Source organism: Clytia hemisphaerica, unplaced genomic scaffold (assembly GCF_902728285.1).
Source record: "Clytia hemisphaerica strain Z4C2 unplaced genomic scaffold, Clytia hemisphaerica genome assembly, whole genome shotgun sequence".
In the NCBI taxonomy this organism is placed as follows: Eukaryota; Metazoa; Cnidaria; class Hydrozoa; order Leptothecata; family Clytiidae; genus Clytia; species Clytia hemisphaerica.
Window position 1 is genome coordinate 74,718 of NW_027103573.1, and position 15,746 is coordinate 90,463.

General features: G+C 36.3%; 2 protein-coding genes across 2 annotated transcripts in view; one reads left to right on the forward strand and one right to left on the reverse strand.

The window, feature by feature from the left end:
- LOC136801125 (protein CASP-like) overlaps positions 1–6,882 on the forward strand; it is a 47,959-nt gene extending 41,077 nt beyond the window's left edge. The window contains exons 26-27 of the mRNA XM_067057747.1: positions 333–409; positions 6,702–6,882. Of these exons, the coding sequence (XP_066913848.1) occupies positions 333–409; positions 6,702–6,753 (129 nt within the window). The 3' untranslated portion in view covers positions 6,754–6,882. The remainder of the gene's footprint in view (positions 1–332; positions 410–6,701) is intronic.
- LOC136801121 (alpha-N-acetylgalactosamine-specific lectin-like) lies at positions 4,045–6,252 on the reverse strand. Its single transcript, XM_067057742.1, has 4 exons — positions 5,932–6,252; positions 5,169–5,474; positions 4,788–4,976; positions 4,045–4,281 (listed from the first exon to the last, which is right to left on the reverse strand). Exons 2-4 carry the CDS (start codon positions 5,341–5,343, stop codon positions 4,076–4,078), a joined length of 570 nt encoding a protein of 189 aa, XP_066913843.1. The 5' UTR covers positions 5,344–5,474; positions 5,932–6,252; the 3' UTR covers positions 4,045–4,075.
- Positions 6,883–15,746: the final 8,864 nt, after the last annotated feature.

The window sequence follows — 15,746 nt, forward strand, 5'->3', positions numbered from 1 at the left end:
ATCGTAAGTGACGTAAACTCAGTCAATACGTCACTTGCATACAATCAGCTGTTGGGTCCATGAAAGACATCGCAATGGTGCATATCGTGAATAGGGGTAAAAACCGGCTTGTAAATTCATTACCAATCCCCTCAAAACACGACGGTTCAGCTAATGGTTGATAGATGTACTTACCCAGGTCATTTATCGAGACGTAGATGTTAAAAATACGTTCCTTTCTTTTTTTCTCAACAATTGTAAATAAGTTTGTGGATATTGCTTGCAGTCGAATTTATCTCAACTCTGTTTTCCGATTAAGGCAGAAATAACTGTGCAAGTCTCATCTGTTTTAGGTGCTGTACAAATTTGCATTTTACGAAACGTCGTGCCCACTGAATGGAGGAGGTGTTTTGCAATCGGGATTGTCGAGGTAAATGTCAAAGGTCTTCATTGTACCTTATTGTACCGCTTTTTTCAGTATCTTCATCTCGAAATTTCCTTAACTCGAACATATTTGTGTTCCCCGTGCGTGTTCGAGTATTAAGACTCCACTGTATTAGGCAATACCTTATCGGCCAAAACTTAGTCGGCCCTTAGTGACTAAATTTTGACGAGGTGACTAAAATTAGGCCCGACTAAGTTTTGGCCGATAAGGTATGCCTTTACTCTCGGGTACCTAATAGCCGGGGGGCCGCTAATTAATTTTTTCAAAAAATTTCCACCTAGGACATTCTTATTCTTAAATTCATCTATCACAATCATAGAAAAGTAAAAGGCTGCGTTCGAGTTTGTGTATCTTCAACAAGAAATGAAATGTAAAAATTATAAATTGAAAAAATCCAAAAAATACTGATAATAATGTAACTGGTCTTTAATAAGTAAAATGGGAGCGAGATTTTAACTGATGTACAATCAGAGATTTGGGAAAAGAGGATAAGAATCGCCGCTGCCGCTCGCTGTTTTCTTATTGTTGGCCATTGAATTCGGCGTCGTTTGAAGTCGCTAGGCTAGGGAACAACTTGGCCAAGAAGTTGCAGTGAAAAAAATGGCGTTATGTGCAGTATTATAACAGTTCAAGAAAAACTGTCTGAATTTACTCCTTTGGAGGGGTTTCCTACTTATATAAACAACTGAAAAGCAAATAACAATCTTTTGGGGTTTCCACTGACAAAAAAATCTGCTGTTGCATGCTTTATTTTTTGAGAAAAAGATGGCGGAAGCAGGCATGCTAAAATTGGATGTGAAATGGGACCTTTTTATTTTAGCTAGTTTGCCTTACTGGAAAGTCTTTCAGAGTCAAAATAAAGTGGTTTGGGTTGGCAAAAGGTTGTAGGTGACTAGCCTAGCTTTGGTTTTTATTGGCACCTTCTAGATCTTTTTGGCACATCCTTCAAAGATAGCTGAAAAATTATATGAAAAAGTGTATTTTTTGTTTGTTAAGTTGAATGAAATTATTTTTTTTGTGTTGCAAGCATAATTTTTATTGGTAGCAGTAAGGTTGATTAAGTGACAACCTATAGTCTTAGTTTTACATGACACATCCTCAAACTTTCTTAGCATTTTGATTGAAGATGGGCAAAATCGACTAAAAATGTTGTATTTTTTTCCTAGTTTTAGATGAAAAAATATAATGTTTTCCTAGCAAAACTTGCTTGATGGCAATGGATTTTAGATTTGGTAAGTACACGCTAAATTATCCTTGATGCCTTCTTACCTTCTACTGAGGAAAAATATTTTTTTGGGATTGAAATTTCAAGTTTTTGTAACCGAAAATTGCAATCAGGCTCTAATATTTTTACTTTATGTAATTTTTAAAACTATGATTCTGAAAGGGCGATGACTCTGACCGGTTAGTAGATTGGCTCTAACCGGTTAGTAGATTGGCTCTGACCGGTTAGTAGATTGGATCTGACCGGTTAGTAGATTGACTTTGACCGGTTAGTAGATTGACTCTGACCGGTTAGTAGATTGGCTCTGACCGGTTAATAGATTGGATTGGCTCATGAAGTATTGACCGTTATCCAGTTATATATAAGATTTATTTCACCGGTTGTTGGCGGTGGTCGGTGGAATTAAGTTTTGTTGTTTGTGTTCTGTATAGACCTTTTTTCAAAGAGGACGTCTTGTTGAATAATTATATAGTCCAGCTATAAAAACAATGATAGAGCCATACTGTATGTCCTGGATCATGCATATTGTAATAATTATGCATGGTTTTATCATTGTTTTTCTGCTGGACTACATAATTATTCAACAAGGTGGCCTCTTTGAAAAAAGGTCTATTTGTTCATGATAGCTTGCTGCAAAGATCCTGGTTCCCATTTTCATTATTATATACTTTCAGGTTAGTTATCATCATACTGCCCAATAACCTAGATCCATGAATTATTTTGTACCTTCACGTGGTTGGTATACAATGAGAATTGGCTTACAATTTGTCTGAATTTGTCGCGTACAAGCCTCAATATCTTTGTAAACACCAACAAATTCTGCTAATAAGTTGGATGAGTGGAAACCATATTTAACTCAATGGAAACAACAATGGAATAATTCTATCAAATTGATTATGTGCATTTTGTGTACCTAACAATTTGTTTCTATCTTGGATGTTTTTGGATTCAAATTTTTCCCTGTAAACTGAATATCAATTTGTATCATATAAATCCTCTCTGGAAAGTACATCTTGATTTGATTTTGATATGTAATGGCTGTAATTGCCAATAAAAATGAGTTCTTATGTGTATATAATGTATGTAGTATATATGAAATTTATTTTTTAATGGCAACTGAATTTCGATACCAAAACATGCTGCATTATGTACAAATCAGTTTTTTTTCTGATGACATTGCTGATGTCATGGTTTGTTTGCAGTTGGATTGAGGGCTTTTTATCCCTTTTTTACCAGGTTTTCCTGCTTGATTACGCAAATAGTCCCAAACAAGACACCAGAATGCGGGTAGACTACAATTACAAGATATGAACCAACCATAGAGATATCAAAGTGCTTTAATAGGCATTAATAGAAATTCCAGTTTGGACACTGAACTATTTTTCATGCATCACATTATATAATTATTCATCTTCAGTCTGGTTAAATTTATGCTCTTTTTCGCTAAAATTTCATTTGAAAGGGTAAATTGCTTTTTATCTTGTGTTTCACAATATATATGTTCATTTTCCAAAGTGCTTTTAGTGAGGAAAAATCAAGTCAAAGTTTTTTTATTGTAATTAATTTTCTTGCAATTATTTAAGTAACTTTTTGGAAGCAATAAGACAAATAAAATTGACATGACAAGAATCAAATTAGTCCAAAAATTTAACCAGTTTATTATTATTTTTTGTTATTACAACGCGACCAGATTTTTGTATAATTTTTGTTTTTAATGTGTGCTACTTTTTTGTATTATATTGCTATTATTTTTCGCTTTGTTGTGTAAACTTATAAAAAGTTCTTACAAAAAAATTCATGATATTTTTGATTTTCTGTCATTGATATCATGAATTGCCATTGTTTTAGTCCTTTTTTTCCTTTCCCTCCCTTCTCCTTCATTGTTTTAATATTCAACCTAGCTAGCTCTTTTTGTATCATTGTCAAAACACTTTAGCCCGAGAAGTAATGAAAAACTATATTAGTTTTACCAGCTTCGTTTTGTGTTTGAATGCAATGAATTTTAAATTCTTTTTCACTAGTAACTATTTCTATTTCTACAATATAATCTGTGACATTGGTTCGAGCATTCCTTGAGGAAAGTATTTTGGCTAAAACTGAAACTTTTTGACTCGACCTACACTGTATCCGCCAAGTCCAAAATGAAAAGTGCTTATAAAGAATACCAAAATACCCGATAATAGAAATATTTTTATATCACTTTCGATATCAACCACGGCTGCCATTTTTTGTTTGTACTTCTAGTCTTGTGCGCATAGAATAATCAAGCGCTCCGATTGGCTCAGAACTAAAACAATCGATCGGGCGCAGATATTTCAATAGAACAAAGGGTCGCCTAGCCTATATTTCTATAGCTGAATAGCGCAATTCTTATCCTCTTTTCCCAAATCTCTGGTACAATTTAGTTTCTGTTAGAGAATTTTTATTTATTGTGCAATTTTGCATACGAAAGTAAAGGATTTACTGCACTCCCAATCATTCCATTTTCCAGCATAGTCGGCATAGTTCTTGTAAAATGATACACAGTCTTGATTTGCAGCATTGTTTGGCTGTCCGCTAGCGAAATTCTTGTATGTTGCAGTTTTTCCGTCACTCCAAGTGAATGAGCCTTCTACCTGTTTATCAGACATACCTAAAAGAACATAAAAGCTGCTGTAGATTCTCTGCTTCGTGAATACTCAAAGGGTTATTATTAAAAAAAGCCTCAAAGAATATCAAAGATTCGTTCACAAAAGTTAACCGAACCTTAGCTCTGCTACTTGTTGCATCTCCTACAATAAGCCTTAAAAGATATGTAGAATAAGAATGTCTCCAGGTTCAGCATTGAAATTTTAAACTCTACAACCTCTTTTTACAGATCAGGTAGGACTTTTTCAACTAACAGGGATAAAAATAACGAACTGAAACTCAATGTAGGTTTAAATTCCAAAGCATATTAAGTCGGGATGGAAAAAATAGCATGCATTATTTTGCAGTGAGGATGATTTTCGACTGGGGGGGGGGGCGATATTTTGGCCATTTTTTCCATTGGGTCTGCGAGAAGGGGGATGTCACTCTGAAAACTTTCTATTTTGTATTCGTTGAATTCTAAATAAACTTTCAACCAAGCGTCTCTTGTTAGTTACAAATTAAACTTACCTATCCAGTAATCATTTCGTCCACCAGTTGTCAATCTATACACAAAATCATTCTCCTGCTTGCTCTTAATACTTGCCAAGTGATCTCCTTTTGAAATGCAATATAACTCTGCATTATTCCATGTCTTCTTTTGATTTATGTACGCATAGAAATCCCCTGAATACTCCGTCCAGCCACTATCACATCCCACTGTTTCGAAAAAAAGTAGAAATCAAAAGTATTTTCATGCATATTTGACCTAGTTTATACTTTATGACTTTATTTATGTGTGTGATATTATGTAAATTTAATTGGATATTTCAAAGCTTTGATATTTTGTAATATTTACATCTGAACAGATCCATTTTCTAAGTAAAAGGACCTAAAAGGTTTTTTACTCACCATTCTCAACTCGCGAAACAGCTTCCACTTGTTTTCCGCTCTTGTTGTTTCTAATCGTGCAGCGATAAGTTCCCTCTCCACGAACAGAAGTTTTGACCGAAATCAAGTTCGGTGTTCTAGTTGTCTCTTCTTGGATAAGTTCAATGGATCCTGCCCGGGTAATTTTACCGGACATACTTTGGCTGTTTCTGTATGCTGAACAGTGGATCTCTGCAACTTGACCTGCTTCTAGTTTGATAAGTACTGGTGACGATTTTTCAATTTCGATCACCTTAACTTTGAGTTGGATGTTCGCTTTTGTTTTTCCTGAAATTTAATCAATAATGAATTGTATATGAATATCCATTGTTATGCATTATCAAGATTTATTTCTCCACAGGGAGGGAGGCACACAAGGTCAATGAACTACTTAAGGGTATGTTGTTCAAAATCAAAAAAATGGGCTTTTCCCGAAAACAATTTTACCCCCCACCATTGAGGATCTTGATTTTTTGAAGTATCGAACCCGGATATTCTACTTTATTAGTAAAGATATCCACTCTTAAAGAATATGCTCAACCCCCTGGGTATCCTTTCTTATAAAGATGCTTACCCCCGATATCGTATTTTTTACTTGAAAAGACACTTTCCCCCTGGATATCCGCTCCCTTGTTGATATTTAACCCCCTGGATATCCACTTTTGAGCAAAAATAAAATTTTAAAAAATCTAAAAACTCTTTTCATCTAATTTAAGACAACGAAAATTTCACCGTTGTATCTTACCAAGGAAGTTTTCAGCTTCACAAACATAAAATCCCTCATCTTTGAACTGGATATTCGATATCTTCAAATTGTCTCCTTTAACTGTGAAACGACCGGCTGGCAACGGCCAAAAGATTCTTTTCCATATGATTTTTGCTGGTGGATTTACTCGAACGTCACATTTTGGGAAATCGAAAGTGATTCCTTCAGGTGCAAACACTAAAGTCTCTTTACTGAGAATTTGTGGCTTTGCTAAAAAAGTATACAGAAAAATATGATCAGATGAGATGGAGTTTTTATAAGATACTTAATAATTGGTCATTTGAAGTAATAAAAATGACGCGTTCTTTAGAAAAAGTAATAAAATCCTCTGATAACGAAGTCCAGTCAATAATCTTCATCATTTATTCGATCTGCTTATCACTATAGCCCCCTTGTTTACTGGCAACCCCAGTAATCTAGGACTTTCAGACAGTCCTTCGATTGTTTTCATAGTCAGCTGCTCGGCTAACTATGAACTGAACGGAATATTGAAAGGAGAGGGGGGGCTCAAACAACGAACCCCTGGTATGTAACGCTGACGCCTTAAGACTACTCGGCCATCGCTTCTTTTATCCTTAATTCATGATATGCATCACTGCAATGTCACTATTTACCCAGCAGCTGATCGGTTAAAAGTGACTTAAAATCAGACAATGCGTCACTTACAACAAATCAGCTGTTGGGTCCGTGATGTAATGTTAGAATTTATTGCAATGGTGCATATAAACCCAATTTTTCATTTGTCACAGGAGACAAGCCAAACCACCGATGCCAGGATTTCAACCAGGACAACCAAGTTAACCAAGACCAACCAGACTTGCCAACATTACTAATCAATAGTATTTTAAATTAGATTTTCTGTATAAAGTACGATAAAAATTTGATATTTTTATATAAAAGTAATATCACGACAGGAAAGGATTGCTCTGTTTCCGCTCAAGATAGCACCGCTTTGGGTATCCCTGTCCCTCCCTACCCAAGTACACTTGCTTCAGCCTCCCCAATTTTTAGAAATTCAGACTTTTGCTCAAATTCCTAGCGAGCTGGCACACAACGTTGCTTCAAGGTTCATCGAACGTTCATAACGTCCATTTAACGTTAGAGGAACGTTGAAACAACGTTGTGTAACAGCTGGGTAGCGAGCTTTTACTTATTTTCAGTTTCCCCATTTTTTCAGTTCTTCTCCCGCGTCTCTGTAAGTGTAAATTTGCTTAAGCTTTGTTTCCTGGGTTACCTAGTCGGAGGGGATAATTCATGATATTCATGATGTAATATTTCATGTGGAAGCACTCAAAAAGCCCCGGACGTTTGCTACTAGTTTGTTGGGTGGCGAACGCCCTTATCTGGCACCCGATGTAGAAATTTTCTTCCGACACGCTAAAGCTCTGAAGGTCGGGAAAATTTTCAACATCTGGAAGAAATACATTACGGAATTTCGCCTGACCGCGTAATTTTTTAGAAAAATGGGCCCGAGTGCAATTTGGACAGGGAAGGTGTCATGGCCGACAAAATTTGGGTCAGAAAAAACTTCAAAAGGTTTCACGAAATAAATCCAAATACAAAAATATTTGGAGAAGGAATCATGCAAAATATTATCATTCTTTTCACAAGGAGGGCATGTAGAAATACTCAAATAAGTATTTTTCCTTCTTTAAACTGATCACAGAAGCAAAAACAAAATAGAAATAACATTGTACACAAAAAAGCCTGAAAGAAGAGAAAAGAAAAGTCATAATCAGCATCTATAAATAACACTAAAATAAAAACTAAAGCTATAGAAAATGAATACTAACCCTCAATGAACACTTTTGTGAAGTTTAATAAAGATTTTATCCAAAAAACTTCAGTTCTGGAACACTGAAGTCGGTTTGTCGGTTGTCGGCCGGTGGACAACAGTTATATTTGGAGGACGGTCTAAGATAGATAACAACATGAAAGTTACTGATAAAAGCCTAAGCCCATAGGAACATACCTGCTTTAGTTTCTTTGGTCTTTGAATGGTATAAAATTTGAGAAAGTGCAGAAAAAATCAGCCATCAAAACAAACAAAAACAAAAGTTATGATTATCAACTTTTCTGTGGTAGAAACACATTTTTTGGGTTGGTGCACATTCAGAAATTACACTGGATACTAAAAATAATGTGCAGGGAGTGATAAGTACAGTTAAACTACAAAAAATCCATCAAAAGAAACCAAAAACAACCATAACAGCACACATTTTTTGAAAATTACATCAGCCATGTTGTCTGTAATTTTTGCCGACATACTCATGACGTGGTAACTAACGACAGTGATTTGACGGTCTTATTGAGGCGCCAGATCTCAAAAAAACAATTTTTGAGCGTTCAGCACGGCCCCGAAAATGAGGGCTAAACTTATGTCGGCACATCAATGGATGACTACTATTTCTCTCCGATGGTATATTGGCCCGCTCCTTTAGAGCTTTAGCGTGGGCGGCCGCCAATACGCCATCGGAATATCAGATAACGAACGCCCGGGCCATTTTGAGTGCTTCCGTATAAAACATTGGGTCATGAATATCATGAATTCAAAAAGTTTGTTTGAGCTGGCTAGTTTAGGAGAGTTTGAGTATTCATGTACTAATTTTAGTCGTCGTGGTATGTGTCAATAAATTTTGAGATGTCGAAAGGTACTTACTTTACTTCTATGTTTTATACTCTGAACAAGTAGGATATTGGCTTAAAAGGTTATTGGTCCTTAATTTTGATCGCTGTGATTATATGAGCTATGAGATCAATGATGATATTATAAGTTGGTTAATGTACCTTGATATTTTTGACACGTTTTTGGAATAAGATTTTTTATTGGTAATATTTATTTCTTTTTTGAAAGATAAAAACAATTGATGATTGTAATATTTGTCGATGTTCTATTCTATTCTTCTTTCTATATTATGTCGATTTCAAAACGGCAGCACGTGTGCCAAAAATTTGCTTTCAAAATCACCGCACAAGGTCTTTGAGCATTGCAAAAGATCCCCTCACGGTGCATTTTACGGAACCTTTCTGATCCTTTTCAAAAAGGAGTGTAAAGAGATGGAAAACAGCTTCTTGAAGACAATAGAATATACGGCTCGTCATTTACCAGGTCCTTTTCCCTAGAGAGTTTGTATTGGTTAATGGAATTCTTGTGTTGTTGGTAAAGAATTAATGCATAATTAGCGTGATATGACGAAATACTTTTGTTTTGAGTCTAATTATCATGCATTTAGGGGCATTATATATTTTGGGAACACCTCTCTCAAGGTATACTTTCTTGCTCAGAATTTCCTAGCAACTCTGTCAATATAGCCGCTCATTTAGCTAAAACGCCCGAATACAAGGCAATTACATCTATCAAGATAATTAGAAAGAATTTTAATCTGCTTTTCCTGTTCGACAAAATTTTAAAGAAATAATTTAATATCATTATACATTGTGATGAAATTTTTTAGGCATAACCAAAGAATGTAAAATTTGTTACTTCACACTGAAAGTTTGAGGAGCAATCGTCAAAAACGAAAAACGTAAATCCAATTTTATAGTCATAGCATAATAAAAACTAATTTTATAACGAGCCGTCTAAACTTTTTCTAACGGCCTAACCAGCCATCAGCCAAAACAAAAACGTCTCTAATGGGGAAATTCCATTCTATCCATCCCACTTCTCCTGGGTTAAAAGGTCACAGTCAGAAATTCCAGATATTTTTGAGGGGGCGCAACCTATTATACATAGTAAAGTACAAGCCTCCCTCAATTTCTTATACATATATCCGATATATTTAACATAATCCATTCACTTTCAAAAAATGCTTCCCATTTGATTAAAAATTCCACTGTCCTTGCCCCCCGAAAAATCGAATTGAGTGAGACCCGGTGAAATTTCCCTGCAATTTTCATAGTCACCATCCATATCCTGGAGATCCATGCTATGATTTCTTATTCTATATACTGATGGTGAAATAAATAGCATGGTATGGGCTGAGAGTTTGAATTTCCCAGATCCTAATAACGGTTGAAAACATAGCCAATCAAATTTTGTTATTCTTTTACTAGTCACACTTTCTTAGGTTAGAGAAAGCGCAACTTCCGAAATTTGGTTTCTGTTTTAGTAAGTGAGGACAGAGCTAAATTCGAATTTCCCACTGTAAATTTTTTGAGGCAGATTTGTGTCTCACAGGTCATACCCGTCCTGTATAAATGTATCAAATGTATACATCAGATTATAAAAATACAGGACGGTTCTCCTTTCTACATCCATGTAGGTTTTAAACGCCAACGCTCACTGAGATAGGGGTGTGTTTTAGTGTATAAAAAGACAACGAATCATACAACCTCGTTCCCTGCGCATTATCAGCTTTTTGATGCTTACTGATAGCGCTAGATAATTCTCTGGCGTCAATCAGTAACGTAAATAAAGCCTAGGATACACGGGGACGAGGTTGCGAATCATACATCCTTAAATTTTTTTCACAGTCCACATGTAAAATTTAGTCGAGCGTACAACGGTGCGCCCTTTTTGGTTGTATTTGAAAGAAGACCAAAATTGAATTTGAAGACTCCAGCTTCACACATTTTCAGATCTAAAACCTACGCCCCCGCCCCCGCCCCGGCCCCTGAGATGTCATTAGGGAAAAACCCTATCCAATCGTTTTCATTATGACGTCAAAATTCCAAAATGGTAGCTGAGCGGCGGACTCGAATTTCTCAGCGGATTGCAAATCAGAAAAAAATTCCTCTCCACCCCTTCAACTCATCACTCATCTTCTTATTTAATTTGATATTTGTAAATGCAGATCAACCAAGGGTAAGGAGTATTGATTATGCGATTGTTTTTATATTTCTTAACTGTTTTGGCTTTGCCATTTTGGACAATCAGAGGTATTCAGAGGTTTCCTTTTTATTATTAAATACATTCAAATAATAATAGACTATCTTATTTTATCTTTATACTTTTATCTGTTTATTTCCCCAGCCAAAAGATTGCTACTCCATTTTCTGAGCACTGATTGGTCAATGCAGATGAATTCGATCATGTATTCCAGATTTTACCAGTCTAAGGTTCTTGACAGAAAATTGTTTGTTTGATTTTCAAAATGAAATGATGACAGAGTTTGACAGTGTATCTTTTTTACCGTAAGTTGGTCTAATGTCGACACCCTTCTTTATAGATAGGAATAATAGGAAAGTCAAATCACTGATAGACTAAAGATTTTTTCCTCTCTGATCGCGCTAATCAAAGTCAATCAGCACTTTACAGTTAGTCACACTAGGAAATTAAGCTTTCAGAAAAAACAACATCAGTCATCTACAGGATACATTTCAACAACAAGGATGAGAGTTACCTGAATCAAGTTCGCAAGACAATATTAATTAAAACTTGAAAGTTGGAAACAAAATAAAACGTGCAGCAGTCAAAATCAACCAACCAAAATTTGTCATTCAATTCCCGATACAGCGCTTCGATTTTTAAGGCCTTGTTTATACGCTAAAGTAAAAACAATTCCGCACATGTAAATGGGTCATTGTTTGAGGTCCGGCAAAATTTCCGGGAGATAGCCTATCCGGCGGTGTGCGGATCTAGGTGGATTCCGCCTCCCCCGTAGATCTTTTTCTTGGGAAGTTGATCTTCAAATTAGTTTTCAAGGTTGGCTTGGCTCTAATTTTTTCATCTATGGCTCAAATTTTAGGCAATTTCTCAAAGTTTTTGAAAATGTTAATTTCATTAAAAAGCGCCGGGTTATTTTTTCATGAATCCCTTTTTTGGTTTTGCGGCGCATTTTTTTGCTTGAGAGTCAAGTAAACGATATAGCGTTTTCGCAGCATTAATATTTGATACTCATTTTGGCGGGACGCTAGTGTGACTAACTGCTTTAGCTTCCGACCTTTCTCAGTTCCTATTATCCAGGGGATGTCAATCGAACGCTTGATTGCCAATCGAACCAATCGAATTAATCGAATTTACATGAATCCAATCGAATTATTGATTTTCGATTAGCTGAATTGATCGAATGCCAATCGATTTCTAATCGAAACTAAAAAACATGTGAAATTCGATTGGTTTCGATTGAGTTCGACGAGCTTCGATTAACGTTCAATCAACTTCGATTAACGTTCAATCAACTTCGATTAACGTTCAATCAACTTCGATTCAATTCAATTCAATTCAATTCAATTCAAAACATATATTTACCCGAAGGAAGGGACACCAAGTTTAGAAGCCTAATTACAAATGGTGCAACCTAATAAAAAAATGAAAAGTTTTAAGTAAAATAAAAAAAATAATATAAAATATAACATAATAGAATAACACAGTAATAAAGTTTTAAAGTATCATATATATATATATCCTAAATAAATCTTTTTGTATTCACATTTTTTTTTTTTTCATGAAATATATACAGTTAAAAACAATAATAAGACTCTGATATGAAATTACTGTTGCCGAGGGGGTTCCTGAGGGGTGTATTTGTTGAGGTAAAATTTTTGAATATGTGATAATAAATCTAGTGGTTCAATGATTTGTAGATTTTTGTCATCAAGATGCTCTTGTAAATTATTCCATTGACGTGAAGCTAGCTGTGTGAGAGAGTGGAGGCCAAAGTTGGTTGTATTGATGTTCCTGACAAAGAGGAGGCTGATATGGTTGGCTCTAGTCCCAATGTCATGAGGAATTGTAGAAAAGGTAAAAGTAGAAAGACAGTCAGAAGGAAGGTATCTGTTCAGGTAGCGGTATATGAACATAATGTTGAGTGTTTCAACGAGATCAAAGAATTTTAAGATTTTAAGTTCATTATAGGTGGGAGTGACAGAAGCCCTTGGTTCTTGGAAAGTCATAATCCTGATGGCAGTGTTTTGTAGGACTTGGATTCTGTGAGTGACAGTGTTATCACAGAGGCCCCAAGTTTGACAAGCATAGCGAATGTGAGAGGAGAAGATAGCATGGTAGACATTGATAAGGTTTGGAGGAGGGAGATAGTGACGGAGTTTAGAGATAGCCCCATTTGCGCGACGAAGTTTTACAGCAACAACAGCAACATGTTGTTTCCAAGAGAGGTGTTCATCAAGATAGACACCTAAATATTTAATGGTTTTACTTGGGGTTAAGCGCTTACCCGAGATTTTGATTTTTGGAATTGTATCAAGACGGCGCCTATTGGACCTAAAGATGATAAATTCGGTCTTACTAGCGTTAAGCGATATTTTGTTAGCATTCAGCCAGCTGACAAGAACTCTGAGGTCAGAGTTCACTCTTCCGCACAGAGACCAGACAGTTTGGGAGAGATTTAGTAGATGAGTGTCGTCGGCAAAGTGGTAGGTTTCTGAAGTTTTAATACAGTAATGGAGATCATTAATGTATACAAGAAATAATAATGGACGTTCGATCAACTTCGATTAACGTTCAATCAACTTCAATTTTACTTTAAAAAGTGCGGGGCTAAATTGGGAAGATTTTTTGTAACACCACCATGAAATTCCCTTCCCGCCAAAAGAAGTTAGCGCGGAAGAATGTTTGCTTATTTCTATATATTTATTTGCATAAATTCATTAGAATTACTTTCGCTTAATTCCTGGGGGGTACTTAGGCAAAAATGGGTGATGGGTATGTGCAGACGGTAAGGGTCGGTTTTTTCACCTTTCAAAGTCTCTCCAAGAGGGTAGCAAAAATCACAAAAATTCATATCAGTCTCTCTAATAGCCTGGGTATCCTAACCTGATAACAGATGTTCGTAATTTTCTTACGCGCACGGTAAACCTCTGAAGGCACTTGAAAATTATACATCTGAGGAAAATAGTCCTCCCGCGGAAAATTCTACAACAAGAATCTTGTTGTGCGCCGGAAAGTTAAAAACTGATACGGCGCCCTATTCATAAACACAATCACGCAACTTTGTTGTCATTCCTAGTCCTTTTAGACGAACGCGGTTCTTACGATTTCGAGATTGCATATTCGTCAGATTGTTATGTTTTCACCCATCCCTTTAGAGCTTCAGCGTGGTGGGCAGAAAACAACCACAATCTGATCTCAGGTTAGGGTATCCAGACTCAAAATTTCAGAAAAAAACACTCTTACCTCAACATACAAAGTTTTAAAGTCTAGTTTTAGAGTCTGGTGCAACTAAAAAAGTTGGGTACAGTTTGTTTGATACTGCCTGTGAGTAAACCCTTGTCGACAGACTATCAAAACTTTGTAAACCCAGGCAGACACACATAATTAACTTACTATAAAACCTCTTTTACAAACTCAAAAAACTTTCAAAACTACTTTAAAAGCTACATCAAAACATCAGCCACATTTATAAAGGCTCCTTTCCAGCAGCCATTTTGTTTAGAAATGAACCTGCATTTTCATTTTCATTTGTTTATCTTTTTTTGCAAGGTCAGCTTTTTCCATAAATTATGCACGCACATCGAAAAATATCTAAAACCCCGCGAAAATTCTGCTCAGCGACTGGGCGCGTACTGACCAATTGAGACACTCGCATATGCAGGGACAGATATCCCTGCAGACGAGTTACTTCGACCAGACCGTAAACCAGAGACAAAATATTTAAAAAAACTAGACGGTGAAATAGTTTACGGTCTGGATATCCAGGCTATCTCTCTAAGGGTTGGAAAATTCAAGATTTCTAGGAAATTTTTTTGATTCAGAGAGAAAAAATTGAAAAAAGTCTCTCTAAGGGTAGGGAATTTTTCAAATTCCGAAGGAAATTTTTCAAGGGTCTCTTTATAAGGGTCACTTTTTCAGCAAAAATCACTCTCTCTAAGGGTCGGTTTTTTGGGGTCCCATCCAGACATACCCATCATCTTCCAACCCTAGTACCGAGAATATAATGAATTGAGCGATTATTCAACTATGTATGCCACATTAAGTAGGTAGGTCCCGGGCCCGTGGGGGGGGGGGCTTACTTCAACCCATTTGACAGAAAAATTGATCCAGCTTTACACGAGATTTAAAGGACATAAGGCAAACTTTTAGTGAAATTATGGAGTTGATTGAGTGTCGCGCTTATCACATGGGAGCATAAAAGCCAGTGGGGGCGTAAGGGGTTTGCGATTTCCGAAATACCGAATGTTTTTGTCAAAGTTTAAAAAAATTCCTGCCACTCCGATACCAATTTTTTGGGGTATTTTTCCTTGTTTCGACTAATGTTTCATTTTTGATATTTCATGTATGTAATGAATTCCAAAAAAGGGGGATAAAAAACTTATGATACCAATATTTGGAAGCAAAAATTCATGGATTTCTGATACCGAAAAAATATCAGAATTCTGAAATACCAAAGAAATTTTGCCCGATTTCCGAAGAAAACAAGGTTGAATTCCGCAATTCCGAAATACCGTTCCTATCCTATTTCAGCACTAATTTCGAACTTATGATTTTATTTATATTTCTGAAGTGTCTTTAATTTCTATTTCTTTTTCTATTTCTATTTGGTTGAGTTGCAGGAGGCTTTAGAGGCCTATTCTCGCAACTATAGATGCTTACTAATGAGCGTCCCGTCAGCACCTTGAACTGACTACCCAATTCCCCTCACATGGCATGGGTTGACCCGGGCGAAGGAATGTTCACTTGCCAAGTGAACTGCCGTGAGTGGGAATCGAACCCTGGCCTCCTGCACAGAAGCCAAGGTTGACTACCACTATACCACGGCACCTTTATTATTACTACTGAGATAGTGCTGTGGGGTTGGTTCCCACGTAATACGCGAGCGGCACTCGATCAATCCTGCGGTTATTGGATGGCGGGGCTTATTGGGGAGGCGCTTATTTCGAAACTTGAGATTACGGTG

Coding starts and splice junctions, on each gene's coding strand:
- LOC136801121 (XM_067057742.1), bottom strand. CDS start 5,343: ATGTCCGGTAAAATTACCCGGGCAGGATCCATTGAACTTATCCAAGAA. Junction 4,977..5,168: donor TGTTTCGCGAGTTGAGAATG/GTGAGTAAAAAA, acceptor TTTTCGAAACAG/TGGGATGTGATAGTGGCTGG. Junction 4,282..4,787: donor ACGAAATGATTACTGGATAG/GTAAGTTTAATT, acceptor ATGTTCTTTTAG/GTATGTCTGATAAACAGGTA.